This window comes from Eptatretus burgeri, chromosome 1, assembly GCF_056783735.1.
Source record: "Eptatretus burgeri isolate ZD-2024b chromosome 1, Ebu_testis_v1, whole genome shotgun sequence".
Lineage (NCBI taxonomy): Eukaryota > Metazoa > Chordata > Myxini > Myxiniformes > Myxinidae > Eptatretus > Eptatretus burgeri.
The window spans coordinates 66,291,709-66,311,373 of record NC_140961.1 but is presented as its reverse complement, the minus strand read 5'-3'; the positions used below and the strand labels follow the sequence as shown (position 1 = coordinate 66,311,373).

General features: G+C 43.7%; 1 protein-coding gene across 8 annotated transcripts in view; it reads right to left on the bottom strand.

The window, feature by feature from the left end:
• The window catches only part of LMTK1 (lemur tail kinase 1), a 421,666-nt gene that overhangs the window by 30,810 nt on the left and 371,191 nt on the right, over positions 1-19,665 (bottom strand). For 7 of the 8 annotated variants that reach the window (XM_085886592.1, XM_085886566.1, XM_085886575.1 and 4 more), the window contains 2 exons: positions 17,468-17,612; positions 9,718-9,969 (listed from right to left, as the gene is read on the bottom strand). In XM_085886592.1, the coding sequence (XP_085742718.1) occupies positions 9,718-9,969; positions 17,468-17,612 (397 nt within the window). The remainder of the gene's footprint in view (positions 1-9,717; positions 9,970-17,467; positions 17,613-19,665) is intronic. The other variant, XM_085886581.1, reaches the window with a different exon arrangement.

Here is a 19,665-nt window from a genome sequence, read left to right as displayed (position 1 = left end):
TCTGTGCAAGTCCCCTCATTTTCTTATCTGACGATTGCCTGCCTGCTCCATTGTCAGGGTGATGGCCTCCAATAATTATGTCTTGTCATTATGTATACTTTACCTCTGGTTATCCCACCCCCCGGAGGGAGGGAGCAGGATCTTGTAATCGTCCGGTTTGTTTGTCTGTTTGTTTGTTTGTTTGTTTGTTTGTCTGTCTGTCTGTCTGTCTGTCTGTCTGTTTAACCTTGGCTCAAATCTCAATCCAGTTGTCACCTTGGTGTTTCACATGCAGGGCGATTCATCAATGTGTGTGCCATCCCTGGGATGTACATTCATCTCAGTATCCCGTCTGTTGGCATTAGTTGGTGGGCATAAACAGGAGGTGAATTATCACCGGCACCCTGAGCAAATTCCAAATTCCTGCCCGAATGAGCCGAGGCACTGCATCAATGGCACAGCAATGTCTCAGTAATGATCTTCCCAGTGAGCTGAATTCAGAATTTATATCCCAGAAGAAATATCCCAGTCGAATATATGAGTACATTCACTAACAACATTATATTCCAGTAATTCAATTTTATCATGTTTCAATCGTGTTGATCCTGTCTTTCCTCCTTCCTCACAAAGCAATTACCAGCCAATTAACAAAGCCAATTGACATGTTGATTACAATTACATTGCCATATTCAGATAGAAAAGACAACAGTTTGTATTGGTTACACTTATGTTTGTTGCCCTTTGTTCTTTACCAATGTTTTTCAATTTTGACTTTTCACGTAAAAAACATTTTTTCCAGTGATTGTTTTCGTGCTTTCAACAGCCTCTCATGCTCCTCATCTGTCACAAAGTAGGTCCAAGTACCATCCCCTGGTGAGGACAGTGATGCCAATGAAATACAGTGTGGGTTGCCATTACCTTCTCATCATGGTCACCATTCAAACCGCCCAATGATAACAGAGAAACTCAGCCACTTGAGCTACGTCGGTACCCTTGTATTTACTGGCCATTGGCTTAAAATAAGTGCGTTTGTTTTTTTCCCACATGTTTCATATCAACCATTTTATCCTGCTGATGGACCATCAAAGCAGAAATTGCACTGTCCAGGACCGGTTTTTATTTTTCAGAGTCCACTGTACAGGGAGGCCTGAAAGTCGCTCCACCCATGCTAAATTTTCGCACATCCCTCCCTACACAAGATGTCTCAGAGGACTTGGTGACTAATTCAGTGGTGCAAGGAGAATGATGGAGTGCATACAGATACGATGACTGATTAATTATGGTAAGTACTGCACAACAAAAGCTGTATCTTAAAAGACTTAAAGAATGAATGCTTTAATGGGGAGGGGTAAAGTGACTTTCAAGTCACCCTTTATAATATAGGTGGCTAAAAATAAGAACCTTGCCTTGTTTTGACTATTTTTGGCCCCTTTCAGGAGAATTGAGATATTCACATGTCATGTTTGTTTTTGCTAGTCAAGAGAATGATGAACTTGTGTTAAGATAGATAGGTGACATGAAAATATACATTCAATATTACCACAATTCCACATGCAAAGTGAATTCCCAGTTAGTAATCAGAGGACCAAAGAAAAACTGAAAGAAAACAGACAGAGCAAGCAATTTGAAAACAGATGAAACAGAACGGTGATCATAATGAAGACGATGAGTTGGCTATCATCTCAAAATACCTACTACCATCTCTGACAAGTCAATGTCTGCAAAGCAGGCTCTGGCTTGAAATGGAAGGAAAATGGACAGGTAGTCAAATATTAAACTCACCATAAAGACTTGTAAATTTTCATCAAACCTGAATTTGAACACCAATCATAAATGATGAGAAGGTGCAAACAGAGAAGTTTATTTGCCTGATCATTTTAGAGATTTAAGTCAAATACTGAACGTGGCATCCTATCTCCACAATGTTTCGTCACGATATGCCACACATACAATCAATGTATCTGTGATATGTTCTCTCTGACATCATACTCGGAGCTTCTCCGGGATTGCTGTAGAAAGCTTCCAAAAAAAATAAAATAAAAAGGTTTCCGATAAATCATGTTATGTGGTTCCTAAGGTTAGGCCTTGTGAATTTTGTGCCTAAGATTGTGTGTCCCATCATCCTTATTTATGTCTGTCGACCGCTTGATCTGTTCTGCATTTATTTATGGCGTCTTATCTCCCTCATCCCAGTATTCTTTTTAAATAAAACCATTTTAATGCGAAGAAACGTTTTCCTGCCTTTTGCCTTTCGCACGCAAACATGCCAGTTTTAGCTTTCATTTGGGCAATCCTTGGGGTTTATAAATGGTAACGAAGGCAGTAATAGTAAGAGCAGTAACTTTAAGATCGTTTTGGCATCTACAGAGGTCTTAAACCTCTGGCTCAGAGCTGTCTATGTTAATGGACCCTCTGACACAACCGTATTTAGCAACCCTCCAGAAACAAAAAAATAGTGCCATTCTGGGTACATTCTGTTATAAAAAAAAACTGTTAATGGCAATGTCTCTGCTTTTGAGTCACATTGACATGTACTTACTGTGTGTGTGTGCGTGCATGCGTGCGTGTAGCCAGACTCAATGATTATTTAAAATGCCATACTGTCCTGCATTACCTGTGGCCAAAAAACGCAACTTAATTGCGACTCGCTCTGTAGCTGAGATGGTGCCCCTGAATATTGTGTTTCTCCTCCCCATCCACATAATTACATGCTCCGCTACATCACTAAAGAGTGTTTGCCAAATACCTTGTTCTTATTGTCTTTTAATAAATATGGTAACTGTTTAAAACAACCTTTTACAGCCCTTTTTCTCTGCTGAGCAGAAGTTAGCTTTTTGCGGGCTCCATATAATCATGGTTCCCTTCTTGAGGCAATGTTTTATGGCCGGATGCCCTTCCTGACACCAACTCTGGTCACCTCTTACGACACACAGGGATATGGTACACCTATTCTAACCAGAGCATACACCGGGACCAGTACACTGGGACTCATTTCACCGACCTCGGAAGGATGACAGGTTGAGTCAACCTCCTGGTGTTAATTCAGTGGCCAACAGGGCTCGAACTCAGGACCCCAGGATCCCAAGCCAGCCACCGGAACCACTAAGCCAACACCAGGCATTATCATCTCTGACTGTTTGAAAGTCAATAATCAATTTACTAGGTTGGAAAGCTGATAATCGATTTACTCAGAAAAAAAGGGGCCGTTTAATCATAAAAATTCTCGATTTAAAAGCAAGTCTTTCCGGGATTGAATAAGAAGAAGCAGGAATGAAGTTTAATGCAGTGGCGCATTCCCAGAGGGAATGGGTGTTTATAGCAAATATAAATACGAGTCCCCTTATTTTCTGTAGTAAGTTTCGCTTTCACTTTGTTGAATGGTCTCTGAGCCAGCCTTCTCTCCACCCAGGGCTTTACCCAAAGCCGCTTCTCTCTCCCGGCTGGTTGTGGTGACATAACAGCGCCATTGCCAAAGCAGCAGTTCTCAGAGTTTTTCACCATTCATATCCTCTCCTGCATTTATCCTTCATTGCCATTTTGCTTTTCGTAAATAGTGTCATCGACAGTCACATCGTGTGCGGCAGTCTCCGACAAAACATGATTCTACAAGGTTCGTCACCAATGAGCTTGTTTCGGCGCATTGGTGTTGCATTGACGAGTGTGCAGTGGCCTTTAAAGGTGTATGCACTCGTCTTCAAATCTCTATTCAGATATAAACCGGTATTTTGTATACAGGGCATTACGACAATGTGTCTATTGTAAGGACTTTAAGCCGTGGGACTTGTCTGCCAGCACTCAAAGTTGGTCTATGTTAAAGATCTCTGTGTGCCTTTCATGAAGACTAGATACGTATGTTATTGATGGCATCCTGGCCAAGTTCCAAATTCCTGCCACCTTCAAATGAACATCAATCCTGGCGAGCTGGCTCGTGAAAGACTTTGGCAAAAAAAACATTCCCTGGATGACCTCACAAAAAGTGTGGAATAATTGGGGCTGTTAAGGAAGTAGTGTTTGTAGAGACATATTTTTCTGCTCGTCTTCAAAGGCATAACCGCCGACTGATTTGCTATGCTTTAAATGGTTCATTTTGGTCAAGATGGCTTTATCCCAAAAGCTTTTAAAACGTCAGTTGTTGATGTTTGCTGAAATACTCCTTCTTGATTATTTACGTTTTTGTGCATGTCTCTCTTACGAGCCTGTGATGATGGAATTGATTATACTAGTACGTGCCCGTTAAAAAAAATATATTCAAACCGCGAGCAACAAACAACAACCACACAGGCTGTTTCTTCGCTCTCGTGTGCCCGTACGTGCGTGGCCCGGAACTTCGCATATTATTCGCAGTTATGATTATTCGCAATTTAGTTAAAATACCCAATTATTCAATTAGCTCCAACGTATTTTACCTTTTCGCAATGTCGTTGCAAGGAAAAACAAAAAGAGAAGAGAAGAGAGAGAGAGAGAAAAACATTACTTCCTGGTTCGGAGCATACCAGCACTCTGATGTTACCGAAATGTATGCACCGTCTAATATGAAAACGATCATAACTTGGGGCATTGTGTTTATCTATAAATGCGCATAAGAAATCGAGAAATTATTAGAATACACGAAGTCATCACTCTCCGGAAGCCCGTACGTTGAAACCCGTAATGGGGAACGCGGCTGAGCTTCCCTTCCCCATCGGCCATGCCCACGCAACAACGTGTCTTGTCATTGGTTTGGTAAATAAATGGCCATAACTTGGGAACCACTTGTCCGATTAATATCAAACCTTGAAAATGCACATCCTCAGGTTCCCAGCAATATATCTGGCAAGTTTCAATCAGATCGGACCAGTGGTTGTCGAGAAACAGTGGTCACAGACACACACCCACACACACAGACACCCCACACACACACACACACACAGACACACACAGACACACACAGACACACACAGACACACACAGACTCACACAGACACACACAGACACACACAGACTCACACAGACTCACACAGACTCACACAGACACGCACACACACGCACACACACGCACACACACGCACACACACGCACACACACGCACACACACACACACACACACACACACACACACACACACACACACACACACACACACACACACACACACACACACACACACACACACACACACACACACACACATTGCTGGAATTATCGATAGATAACAGTTTGTGGGTTCCTCACTTCTGATCCCTCGACATGAATAGGAAACTCTTTGCAATGCAACATTTGCACATTTGTTTTTACTAGTGCGGGCCCGTACGTGCAAAAAGGAAAAAGATTAAAAAAAAAGAATAATTGTGACGTCAATCGTGACGTCATAGCACCGTATCCTGTCATTGGTTTGGTAAATAAATGGCCATAACTTGGGAAACACTTGTCCGATTAATATCAAACCTTGAAAAGGCACATACTCAGGTCCCCAGCAATATACCTGGCAAGTTTCAATTATATCGGACCAGTGGTTGTCAAGAAACAGCGGTTGCAGACAGACACACAGAAATTGCTGGAATTATAGAAAGACGAGTGCATGCCCGTAGGTGCGTGCCCGTACGTGCAAAATAAAAAAAAAAAAAATTGTGACGTCAATAGTGACATCATAGCACCATGTCCTGTCATTGGTTGATAAATAAATGACCGTAACTTGGGAACCGCTTGTCCGATTAATATTGTTGTGGTTGAGGAAATTCGCAAACCACCATTCAGGTCCCGTAGGTGAGATATCTCTGTAAGTACATGTGTAGTTAGCCCCAAACCCGTTGTTTAGAGGGAATAAATGTGATTCATTTGGTCTGCGACCCTTTAAGATAGCCGTTTTTCTGTTCTATCTTTATTTTGAACCAACCACGTCTCAACCACCATCACACAACAACAACAACGCCAACAGCCACGACCTTTACCTTCACAGCACACCATCCCGCAACCATCGCATCACCGCCATTCCAAGCGTCACCGTGGCCAGGGACCGCCACTTTAGACCCTCCACCACCTTCACCTCTCCTCCTTCTCCCGCCATTCCCGCACCGCTTGTGGGCACCAAGCGTCAGGCTGTCCTGGACTCGTACAGGGCGCGCGCCGAGCCGCGGATACAAAGTGCGGCCTTTCCGAGGAGAGGTCGGATCAGGAATGATACACGCCCACTTCCGATCCGTCCAATCATTAAGCGCGGAGCGATTTGGCCCCGCCTCCAGGCGCGTCGGGGTAGAATCGATATATGCAAATTCGAGGAACAGGGGAGGTTCACGCCCACTTTTCCTCCATCCAATGGGCGAGCGTGGCTCCGCCCCCGAGCTCATCCTGATCCGGAAATTTGCATATGGGTTCTCCTGCCGTACTATAAAGCGCCGAGCGCGGGGCGAATTTGGTCAGTTTTTTGGACTCGGGCGAGTTGGAGAGGTGTGGCGGCGGCGGAGTGTGGCAGCAGCAATCAAAACGGGTCTGGAGGAGAGTCAGTCTGTCCGGGTTCGGAGTCTGTCGGGGAGCTGCAGAGAGGGGAAGCCGGGAGCGCGGTCGAGGTCGCAGTGGAGTCGCTCGTCGCGGGACCCAAGCAAGCCAGCTATCCTCTTTCCCCAGAGCATCAACAATTCCCCCCTTCCTCCCCCCCCCACGCTGAGATAGTGCGGAAAGGGGGCCCCGTTCCCATCCCATTCCAAGCAGTCCCAACGAAACCCGCGGAGGAGCGCGGAGTCGGGGCACCGCCGCCACATTTGCGGCTCATCACAAGACGGGTAGGCTCCACCCGGTCGCGCGCCCACAGGCCCCGTCTGTCCCCTTGTCGTTGAGGGTGGCCCTTTCTTTTGCTTTTGAGTATATGTGTTGTCGGCGCCGTCTGTAAAGTAAAACTGTGTAAGTGTTGCCGTGTGCTCGCGTAGTCGGTAGTAGATCTGCATTGTTGTGTTTCTTTTGCAATTGCTTTTGGTGCATAATTGTTGTAATTGTATATGTGCTCTCCGTGTGCCGCGGAATAAATGTGCCTCATGTTGAACTGTTTTTCCCGTTTCGCTTCGTCTTTTCTTTAATTGAATCTCCATCTTACTTCACGTAAAGGGTTGGTAGTGGGCTAAATACGCCCGATAATTAATCGGAACCGTCGAGGTTGACGATAACACCGCTCGGTTATCCCGATAGTACGGAACGGGTCGCTTCAAGTAGCCCATATCCGGAGTCGACCTGCGGCGAGGTGCGATCGCCCGGTCTACCCTCCGTGTGGGTACTTAGGTAGGTCGAATTTGGCGAACAACCCTATCCCACGCGAGGGGCCGATTGGCACGATCGTGGTGAGGCCGAAAGGCCCACCTGTGACTAGTTCCCGGCGTTAGTCCGAGAGGGTCACGACAGAATTGTCCGTCCGGTGGGCGACGTGCCGCGATTCGAGTTACGTGGCCGCTCGCACGCCGGCAGGCGCGAATTCGCAACAATATCAAACTTTGAAAAGGCACATCCTCGGGTCCCCAGCAATATTCCTGGCAAGTTTCAATCAGATCGGACCAGGGGTTGTCAAGAAACGGCGGTCGCAGCCACACATACAGACAGACACACAGAGATTGCTGGAATTATAGATCGATGAATACTTTTTCATTTATTTGCCTGTATTTTTCAATTAATATCAGTCCTATGGATCTTGTCATTTTTTTCTGTCTTTCATTGTCTCATAAGATTTATAATCACAAATGTTTAAGCAGTAACTAGAAAGGACCCACAGAACATCCACAAAATGCAAAATGGGATTGAGTACTCAACTCTCTCCCCTATCTCACAAACTCCAAGTCCTCAACCTCCGCCTCCCAACCCCAAGGTCCTCACCCTCCTCCTCCCAACCCTAAGGTGTCAATGCCCTCCCAGCTTCAAGCCTTCAAACCCCTTCCCCACCAGAACTATTCAACCCTCCTTCCCCCTCACAGAAATTCTTCAACCCCTCATCCCCCAAAGCCTCAACCTCGCCCTCCCAACTCTGTCCTATATTTGCTCTCCTCCCCCCCTCCCAAGCCCAACACTGTCCTCCCCTCCTTACCTTCCTCCCACTTATAAAAGCAAACGGACATTCCCACATTGAAACAGAGGAATATTTAACACTTTTCCCTCCCCCATAATGCAATTACCTACTTCACAGAAACCTGTCACGGTCACCTGTCCAAACTCACAATCCTGAGAGATATGCGGAAACCCCGTGGCATTGCAACTATCAAGTGACCATGGATTGGATAATTGTGCCAATAAACGACTGAAATCCAATTATGTTCTTCCTAATGCATATGAACACATTGTTAAAAGTAAATAATGACGGATGCTTTCTTTCACAACGTCGCGAGAGTCCTGGAAGGCTCGGACAAAGACATGGGATTTATGGTCCCTGGCTGAGTATTTTTAAGAGAAAATAGTCGTACATAGTAACAAGGACATGCATAACCTCCACGGTAAAGCCCTTCTTGAGAGAATGCCACATAGTTATTTGGTCTATGCAGTGTATAGACAACATACCGCTGACTCCATTGCTGAGGCCTATCTTCACAAAGCCCATGACACTTATCAGCTAAGAAATCCTTTTAACTGTCACTTTAATCGTTTTACACTTAGGGGGAAATTTATAGGGCAGACATGGCGATTGTGAATATGACAGTGCCAAAGATGTCATTGGTTTTGCATAGCAGTAAGCACGAACATGGCAGCTGTATGATTTTTCAGGTTGAAATTGTGGGTGGAGTCAGGCGAACTGGCCAACCAATGGGTGGATGGAATGTTACACAAAGACGGACGCACGCACGCACGACACCTTATATAGCATAGATATCTCAATATGTTCCACACATGTTAAATGTGGATAATTAAGTTTTCCTCATTGAAGGAGTGTGAAACCACAAACTCTTTCCAAGACTGGTGATTCCACAATGAAATGTAAATTTTATGCGTCACACCATTGATGCATATGATGCTCACAGACAAGAAAAGGATTTTAAAAAAATCAAAAAAAAAATAAATCAAAATGGCAGCAGTTGAGAGAGGATGTGGGATGAGGATGAAACCATTGCCTATAAATGGAATGTCTCCATATGTAAAGCTTGTGTCCATAACACAGCTTGAAATCTCTATAAGTTTTATGCCAAACCTATTTATGAAGATTCTGAATCGGGTAAAGCTCGATAATACTCACTGCTTGCAGTCAGTATACTCGCACATTATTTATGTCACTCCTTCACCTTTTAAATTAAAGTTGCCATTTAGCTGTAATTGCACAAGTCTCTTCCAGTACGGAGAGGGTTAATTAAGCCTGAAACAGCTGTCCTACCTTTTGAAAGCCTCCACATTAACAGAAATAATAAAGAAATAAAAAAATAAACAACAAGCAAGCAAACTATACTCATTGTCTCTCTCAACAAGCAGAAATCAGAATCCATTATAATCGCTATCAGATGGTGCTCTTTGCATTATAAATTGTGCTTTTATTACATGATGCACTTTTTGAAACATGGATAATGGGAGATTAAAACACACCAATCACCTGCTGGCATGCAGCAATGAATTAGTTTGCATAATAGCAACAGTATAAAGTGCTGGTACAATTTCCAAGCATAAGTGATATCCACTCAATGGTGTGTTCGATTATGCCATGTTCACTGCCTGCAAATTGGTCTTGATTATTATTGGGGAGAGAGCTCTCAAATTCCGGACTTATGGATTGGAATTCAGTATTGGGCTGTGATTGAAAACAGATACCTGCGTTTGTATTTCGGTTACCGTGTGACGATTCTCCATCAGATACACGAGTGACAGAGAACCGAGAGGAAGCGGTGCATGATTCCTGGCTGGGAGGGCTGTTGCTGGGAAACTCTGTCTTAGTATCTGGTTCATCTCCATGCAATGAGTTTATGGTGGAGTCCTCCAGCCTCACAGGGATGTCCTCAGGCTGCCAGCCATGAGATGAACTTGTTGTGCAGTCTGGTGATTCTCGGCTTTCACTGGAACCTTCTGTGAGAGACATTTGACACATTTCATTGAACTCTGTGTTCAATGTATATTTCTGCCAATCGAGCTTCAACATTTAATCTCATTTATGTTTGTTCTCACTGAATATCCATCATTTAGATGTTATCATTTCACTGGCATTCATTCAAGCAGTCGTCATCTCCAATCACTCTCTATTCTGACAAAAGGGCCTTGATATGTGGTAATCTGATGTTCTCAAACACCTCATCATCTTGCCGCTTGGCATTTAAAACATTGTTCTTATTATCATTGGAATCCCCATCTGTTTTTTTTTTAATATAATTGAGCCATAAATAATGTCTTTCCATCAAAAAATTAACTATTCAATCCACATAATAATATAATAATACAACAAACAAGAAAGAGCATCAGAAATTGCAGACCCTCGCCAGGACTGGTTTTGTGTGGTATATTGTGAGTGGAAAATAAATGGAAGAATGTACTAAATGAAAGGTCATTCATTGCAAATGAAAGGCCTAAATGATGTAGTTGTAAATGTGTAAAGGTCAAATGATCTAAAGGTGTAAAGATTGAAATTTGGAAAGGTCGAAAGGTCTAAATGTGTCCAAGGGGTCGAGATGGTCTTAAAAGGTTGAAGGGGTCCAAAGAATGTAACTTAAGGTCTGAAGGGTTGGCATTGCCTGAGTGGTATAAAGGATCTTAAACTGTCTAAAAATGGTTGAAAGGTCAAAGGGATCCACAGGGTATTAAAAAGTCTGAAAGGTGTGAAGGTCTAAAGGTCTAAATGGTAGAAAGTAATCCAAGGGTCTTCAGGATTCTAAAGGGTCTTAGAGGATCTCAAGGGTCTTACAAGTCTCAGGGTTATAAAGGGTGTAATGGGATTTATGGGATTATAGGGGTCTAAGAGGTATTTTGGGTCCTCAGGATCTTACAGGTTATTTTAGACTTTTGGGCCCTCAGGGTCTTTTGGATCCTTTTAGGTCCGAGGGATCTTTTAGGTCCTCAATGTCTTATGGGACCTCAGGGTCATTTGGGTCCTTGGGGTCTTTTCAGTTCTTCGGGTTGTTTGGGTCCTCAGGGTTGTTTAGGTCCTTTCGGATCCTCGGGGTCTTTTGGGTCCTCTGTGTCTTTTCAGTCTTTTGGGTCCTTGGGATCATCTGGGTCTTTTCAGTTCTCAGGGTCTTTTGGGTCATTTGAGAATTATGGGTCATCGGGGTCTTTTAGGTCCTCAGGGTCTTTTGGGTCCTCTGGGTGTTTTGGGTCCTTATGGTCATTTCGGTCCTTAGGGTCCTCTGGGTTATCGGGGTCCTCGGGGTCTTAATTGGTCTTGAGGTTGTGAAGGGTCTAAATCGTTTTCGGGGTATTCGTGGGTCTAATGTAATTCATACACATACTCAAGTTATATGCGGACAGACAAACAGATAAACAAAACAAGCAAACAGACCCAAATGCAATTCCCTCTCTTCTGGCGAGGGTAATTAACAATAATAATGTGTCAAGGTCTATTTTAGTGGAACCCTCTATTGTCTACACTACACATGTTTCAAAAAGGCCGATACAACTTTTACTTCCTGCCATTTCTTTGTTTTTTCACCTATACCTATTACCGTTTTCCTTTTCAGAGTTTGGTGGTGTTATCGTGGAATTTGTTCCCTGGGATTTCTAGCTCCGTAGCTCAACAATGCCATTGACAGCGATGCAGAAGACAAAAGTGGTGGCTCTGTGGTATGAGACTAAATAATGGAGACACCTGCCAGAAAATGTTGTTGTGGTTGTTGATGGCACCGTTCAAGTGGAAATGGGCTTCATCACTGAACCACATCAGGTCGATCCAGTTTAGGTACCGCTCCATCCTGTCACTGCGCCATTTGCACATATGAAGTCTCCTTTTCATGTCATCTTGACTCAGTTTATACCCAATAGAGATGATGTATGGGAAAAGCGTCAGTTCCTTTATGAGGATACGCCAGACTGATGTTGGTTTGAAGCCTTGCTCCCGGGAGCGCCGGCGGTGGGACTTCTTGGGAATGTCCACTGCAGAATCCCACATGGTGTCGATGCTGGCTTGACTCTTGGTTACTGATGCTGGTCTGCCACTGTTGCCCTTGCTCAGGTTGTGCACTGTACCCTTGTGCTCAGAATGTTTCACAATATGTTGAATGGCACAATTTGTGGGTCCATCACATGTTCTGAGGTCGTACTCCCGGCAGAACCTCCGGCAGGTGTCTACATATGATTTAGACTCATACATACCACAGAGCCACCACTTTTGTCGTCTACTTCACTGTCAATGGCATAGTTGAGCTACAGAGCTCGAAATACCAGGGAACAAATAACACGATAACACCACCAAACCCTGGAAAGGAAAACGGTGCAGGTCAAAAAACAAAGAAATGGCAGGAAGTCAAAGTTGTATCAATCGTTTTGAAACACCCTGAATGTAATTTCCTCAGTAATAAACTTGTTTCTTCTCCCTGTCAAAGGATAAACATCTGCCGCAAAACTGTCTATTTTCATGATAATTTGTTTTTAGTTGGAGTCTAATTTTCAGCCCAGACAATACTTTATTGTGATCACAAAATCCAAATATTCCTTTCATTGGAACTGCTCCAGTTAAGCTAACTGTGTTTTGCATTGTTGCGATACACCCCCTTTTAAAAATATAATTCAGATCAAGATTAATTCCTGTTCCCATATCAGGAATTAAACATTTGGCAATTCCTTTATCCATGCGATCACAAAATAAATATTGGGTAAAATTGTCATTTCAAATGCTGCGAACATGTAATCGACCACTTCAATTTATTGATTGCTGATGTATAAACAAGCAGTTTCAAGCATTTTCCAGAAGAAATATAGAAGTTTAGCATTTGCATTGATAGAAGCCTTATTTAATTTAATTTTTCACAGGAAGAAACTCTTAGCAAGATTTTGATAGGTTTGATGGTTATTGATATCAAAAGTATATTTATTATTTAATCTTTAATTTCATGATGGTCGTGATTTGTTCTCATGAGGATGTCAAGCATTCCTTTCCAACTTTGAAAATCCTCTAAATGAATTATCGATTGTCAAATCAACTTGTTCTCCAACACCTGGATGGCTCTTAGTTTTGTAACAGCCTCTGCCAAGATAAACTTGCAACTCACACTGCAGTTTTTAAGGAGAAAGAGACAAACCAGTGCCAAAAGAGCTTTTCCAGAAGAACTCTTGGAAATTGTTTTATTTTTGGACAACTCTTGCTTCCTTACAAGAAGTGTTTTGTGAGTGAACCTTATTTTATCATGAAACATCATTCACTATAAAGTCCAATTAGAGTGAAAACCAAAAAGACAGGAATGGTCAAATTAAATGGAGGTATATCTAAGTGTTTTCATGACAGTCCCAGGTTGAAGTATGCTGGAGAATTAAGTCTCACTTTGTAAATAAAAAGTGAAACCTTCTGAAGACAAAACAATATTCAACATAAATATCAAAACATATCAAAAAGTTTATAAAAAAATAATTATAAAAACGATCTCTTATAATGCTTCATCTTCCTCTTCCACACATGTGGTTCTCATTACTGTATCATAATTCACTACTCTTTTTCTATTTCAACAGACTGCTCTCAATTTGACCTTTCCTTCATATCTTGTCTTAAAAATCCAACTGTTACAATGTTTCTTCTCTCCATTCTCTTAAATTGCCTTTATTGCATCCCTCAAGAAATGTCTTTAGTTGCATTTCTGAACTAAAAATTAAAAAAACCCAGTTTGCAATGCATGTTCGCTTTCCTTCAATCATATTTTTTTCGAACTTCAGTGCCAATTCACTGCTCTCACCCCTCCCACTCAAAGCAACCATCACACTCTCCCCCCTCCAAGCTTCCTTCTCACCTTTCTCAAAAACTCCCCCTTCACCTTTCTCCCTCAACTTTCCCCACTCACCCTTCTCCCCCTCACTCACCCTTGTGAGAGTTGCCCCACCCTCTCATCCACAAAGCTGCCTCCTTCCCCTGCCCTCTCTCCTCCATCTCATCACTCTACCTCCTCAAATTCTCAATTGCCTTTTTCCCCCTCTTATTACTCCCCACTGTATCTCAACCCAGCACCACAGAGCCTTTTCTCCTCCTCGTCCAGCCCCCTCCCCTAGCTCTTTTGCAATCACCCACAGTCTTTCAACAACTCACCTTACCTCCCCCCTCCTCCATTGTCTGACCCTCCCCCTCCCCTCCCCTGCACCCAAAACCTCCTCCCCTCCCTCTTCATTAGCAGTGTGGACCTCAAATATCTGGGGCCTTCACTCAAACCTGACAGTTCTTTCCATACAGGTTGCCACTGACAAACCAGACATAATCTGCCTAACAGAAACTTCCTCCCTCAAGACATCTCTGACTCCCTAGTATCTCTCCCTGGTAACTCCCTCCGCCGGCATGACAGACCTGAACCTGGTCCTGGTGGAGGAGTTGCTCTCTTCATCAAAGACTCTATTCCTCACTCTCCATGCACTTCCCTCACTCCCCCAGCAATACCTCTGGTTACGGCTTCCCCTCCACTCCCACCTCATGATTATATGTGTGCTGTCCCATCAACCAACAGTTGTGACTCCATTTACACTTCACTTTCCAAAAACATGGACCAACTTCGATCCTCTCATTCGCACTCTCTCTTCCTCATATGTGGTGACTTCAATTGTCATCATGCCAGTTGGCTGGGTGTGGGTACCTCTCTCACCTGCCATGGCACTTTAGCAAAAGACTTCTATAACTCATTGGGACTGAATCAGTCAACTTTCTGACCCAGATCTCAACCAACCGTACTCCAGCTCTTCTGGATCTGATTTTGACAAATTTCCCTGAAAATATCTGCTGTTCTTCCTCCACTCCAATTGGTTCTTCTGACCACTTGCTTGTCAAAGTAAACATCTCTCTGGCTGTTATGAGAGAACCAACACAGCAATGCCGAGTCTGGCATGACACTCAGGCTGACTGACAGGCTCTCCCAACAGCCATCAAACTTCTCGACTGGTCTCCCATCGCTACTTTCTCCAACATCACCTCATCCTGGGAATTCTTTCAAAGAAATTTGCTCTCTCTCTCATGCACAGATTTATCCCCTCTTGTCTTCGGTTGTCCTACCCTTCCTCCCACCCATGGTTCACTGAAGCTTGTGGTGAGGCAGTTGGCCTGAAACAACTTGCCTTTGCCTCCTGGAAAGCAAACACAACTGAGAGTAATCTCAGTTCCTTCCATAAAACTCGAAATAAGTGTGTATCTACCATCAGGAGGCCAGAACACATCATCTTTCCAATCTCAAGTCTGAACTCTCAAACCTCTATCCCTCCTCTAAACCCTGGTGGCATCTAATCAAATCTGTTTCTGGTATATGCCCCCCCTCCATCCTCTTCCTTACTTCAAATGGCCGCACTGCTGATACCGCACGTGAAAAGGCTGAATGCCTAAACTCGGTGTTTGCATCTAAATCTTGCATCCAAAACCCATCGCTTTCTGGACTGTGTGCCATTTTCCTCTGACAAGGTGGAGAGTTTGCTGTCAAACCTCAACTCAGATTCTCCAACCGGTCCAGACGGCATCAGCCCACATGTCCTAAAAACCTGTTCCTCTGCTCTTGCTCACTCTCTCTCTGTTCTATTCACTCTCTCATTTGCTCAAGGTCATCTGCCATCTGCTTGGAAATCAGCAAACATTACCACCCTGCTTAAAAAGGTGCAAAAACAGATCCCTACAACTACAGACCAATCAGCCTTCTCCCAATAATCAGCAAGGTTATGGAATCCATCATCGCTTCAGACATTAAATCCTTCCTCTTCTCCAATGGCTTGATTTCCGATCATCAATTTGGTTTCAGACCAGGTCAATCTACCCTGGATATGCTGCTTCTGCTCTCCCAATAATGGATGGAGGTACTTAATGCCGGACATGAAATCAGAGCCATATCGCATACCTTTGACAGGGTCTGGAATCCTGCCCTACTCGCCAAACTCTCTTCCCATGGTATCCAAGGCCATCTCCACTCATGGCTCGCAGACTTCCTCTCCTGTCGCAGTCAACGTGTGGCCCCAAATGGAGTTCTTTCATCCCCTCTTCCTGTTCAGGCTGGAGTTCCTCAAGGTAGTGTTCTGGGCGGTGTTCTGTTTCTGGTTTTCATCAATGATCTCTCTGACTCTGGAAAATCCTCTTTATCTCTTTGCTAATGACCCCACCCTCTGCCGTACCATCTGTCATCACTCAGATTGGCAAGTAGCAGACTTTTCACTCTCTGCAGATCTGGATAAAATCACAAGCTGGTCCAACACGTGGAACATGTCTTTCAACCCAGACAAATCTCACACTCTCACCATGTCTCTCCGAAAGGACCATTTAGAAACCCCTCCCATCTACTTTCTCAACAATCCTCTGGAAGAAGTTCTTTCATTCAAGCTTCTGGGTCTCACTATCTGCCATGATCTTTCATGGGAAAGCCACATTTCCAAGCTGGCCTCCAAAGCCGGTCGCCGACTGGGAATCCTCCGTTGTACAAAGTCCTTCCTCGGCCCACCTGAGCTCCTGCCCACATACACAGCTTTCGTCTGCAGCCTGATGGAGTACTGCTCTCCCCTCTGGGCTGGTGCTCCTGCCTCTCACCTTTCTCGGCTTCATGCTATGGAAACCAAGGCAATTTGGATCATTGGAATCTCCCGCGATGAGGCTGAGTCTTTGGGCGTCTCACTCTCTCACCGCAGGCAGGTCGGAGGACTTTCTGTCTTCCACTGTCTCCTCTCTTGTCTAACCCCCCTTCTCTGTCTGCAATATGTCCCCCCCCCCATATTTCCGCAGGGTGCTCAAGGCCCACCAACAAACCCCTTCTGGTAAAACTTACCAAAATCACGAATCTCTGCTCACCTTCACTCTTTCATTCCTCTTTTTTCCTGACTTTGGATTAAACTCCCTCACTCTGTTCAATCCCATTCTTCCCTCCAGGCCTTCAAAACAGCTGCTCACCACCACCTCTTATCAGCCCCCATCCAAATCCTCAATCTTCTCTCCCCTCGTTAATCCACCCCAAACCCACCTCCTTCAAATTCCCTGTTTTCCTTCCTGAAAGTCCCTGTAATGTCCATCTTGTGTACCCCGTGTTCCCCGCCCCATCCCTCTCCCTTCCACAGATCTCCTAATGTCTCTGTTCCCCACCGTTTTGTCCTTCGCTTTCCCGCCCCTCTTGTCTCATGCCCCCCTTGCTGTGTGTTGTGCGTTCGCTCTCTTACGAGCCTCAATAATGTTTACAAAACAAAAGAAGTCAACATCAGACAAGAGGTGGATCAATCCTTCAATGAGCCAATTCTGTAAATCTTTTGGTCATTGTCAATCTGGAAGGTGAATAAAAACAAATGAATAAACTTTCGTCAAAAGTAATTCATCATCATACAATTAAAACAACCAAGTACATCTAACTTTGTTGTTGGCTTATTTGCTCATTTATATCTGAGCGATGATGATTGATTGTAAGAATGCTTTTGTTGCACAATCGAACAGTCGCACCTGTCAAGCAGCCCAAGCTTTCTGGAGGTGTCGATGTATTACTTGCAGGTGAGACTGGGATATCAACACATTCCGCAGTATCGACCTCAGTGGAATTCACGTCATCCGGGTAAGGTTTCTCTCCCAACTCACTGGTGGGGCTCTCCTGTCAAAGAGGGTTTGATACATGCAGCAGCAGTGTTTGCTTTCACCTCACATGACATCATTTTGATCCATAGTTCTCCACACATCCTTTGTGCTATCTCCATCCTTGGTAATGATTTTCATGTATACACGCATTCATTGGACATAAAGATATGAAAGCATATTTTTCAAAACTTCTCAGCGTTTTGTCAGAAAACAAAAACACCGATAGGAAATTCTTCCTCTTCATTACACCTTGTTTCATGAAGTTGGGGACAGCAGTTCACAGAGCAAGTATTGTTGGTCAAAGTCTTTCATGAACCAGTTGACCTGGCCCGATGTTCAACTCGAGCTGTTTATGGCAGTAATTTGTAATCTGGCCACTGTGTCACCTTTAGAACCTTCAACATGTATCAGTAATTGATGCCGATAGATGGATCCACAAATTAATGACCCATCTGACGCACAACATGCTTTTTGATGAAACAGCCTGCGTGTCCAAGCAATTGTCTGACAGTTTATAGTCAGGTCGACAAACTCAGGACTAAACAGCTCAAAGGTAAATGATCTACCTCTGTACCATCCTGTCAGACTTCTACATGAAATTGATTCTTTGAAATGGTGTGGGTCCTTTGGGTAATTTGTCCCAAAGTAATAAAGATATTTATTTTGTCAGTTCAAAGAGCGTACATGAAAACCATGTTATCAATGGTCTTTGTTTGTAATATTATACAAACCTTTTTCATGATGATCTTTTACATTGCTCCTCTCAATTCCATGCTTTCAGAACGACAAAAAAAAAAAAACATTGAAACTGGAAGGGCACTCGGTGGAGCACATACCTCTGCCACACAAAGCCAGATCCCCAGGAACATATCAGGCCCAATACATTTTTGAAATATGCCATGTATCGTTTTTGGCCCTCTCTCTTAACGGTGAAGAATCACTTCAAAAATTAAATTATTCTCGTATCCAGATCCGGATTCGGATCTTCACCAAAATTGAACCAATTCATCCTTGCCACACACCCAAACGTGTCCACCAAGTTTCATCCTAATCCGTCCACAACTTTTTGAGATATTGTGCTATATATCATTTTTGGCAATATCTCTCAATGGTGAGGAATCACTTAAAAATTTCTAGTAGCCAGGTCCGGATCCGGATCTTCACCAAAATCGAATCAGTTTGTGCTTATCACACACCCAACCTGTCCCCAAAATTTCATCCGGATCCGTTGACAACTTTTTGAGATCTCCTGCACACAGACAAACAAACAGACAAACAAATAGACAAACAAACAGACAGAAAGGGGTGCAAACCTAACCTCCTTCACCTTCAGTGTCAGAGGTAATGGAGGTAAGGTTTCAAACGATTGCTCATGTACCTTGGCGATGGAAAGCAATAATTAACTCTTCTACCGAAGGTGGACGGGGGTTATGTTTTCACCCGTGTTTGTCCATCTTTCTGTTGATCTGTCTGTTTGTCAGTCTGTGAGCAGAACATCTCAAAAAGTTATGGACAGATTTGAATGAAACTTGTAGGATAGTTTGGGTGTGTAACATGGATGAATTGATTCGATTTTGGTAAAGATCTGGATCCAAATACTAGAATTTTAAAAGTGATTCTTCACCATTGAGAGATAGGACCAATATATATATATATATAAATATATACATACACACATATACACACAATAGTATATATAAGAATATATACAAGAATACATGTGTACATATACAGTAGACGCCGCTTTATAAATCCACGGTTATAAAATCCAGCCGCTTATTGTGACCAAAATGAGTTGGAACGGAATTTTACATCGAGAAATCCGCTGTTTAATAAATCCACCTGCTTGGCACGTGAGCGGTCTCAACCTAAGCTTGATGTGGTATGCGCTGCTGTGGGGAGGGGGGGGGGGTGTTTAACTATAGGAGAACTGGAAAATCCAAACGCGCAGTGTCACAGTGGAAATCCCATTGACTACGGCCTTGTGCAATGATTTCCAGCTCACTCTACGCTTTCACTTTTCGGTCGTCACAGCGGGTGAAGCGTGTATGCGTTTATAGCTTATGCCG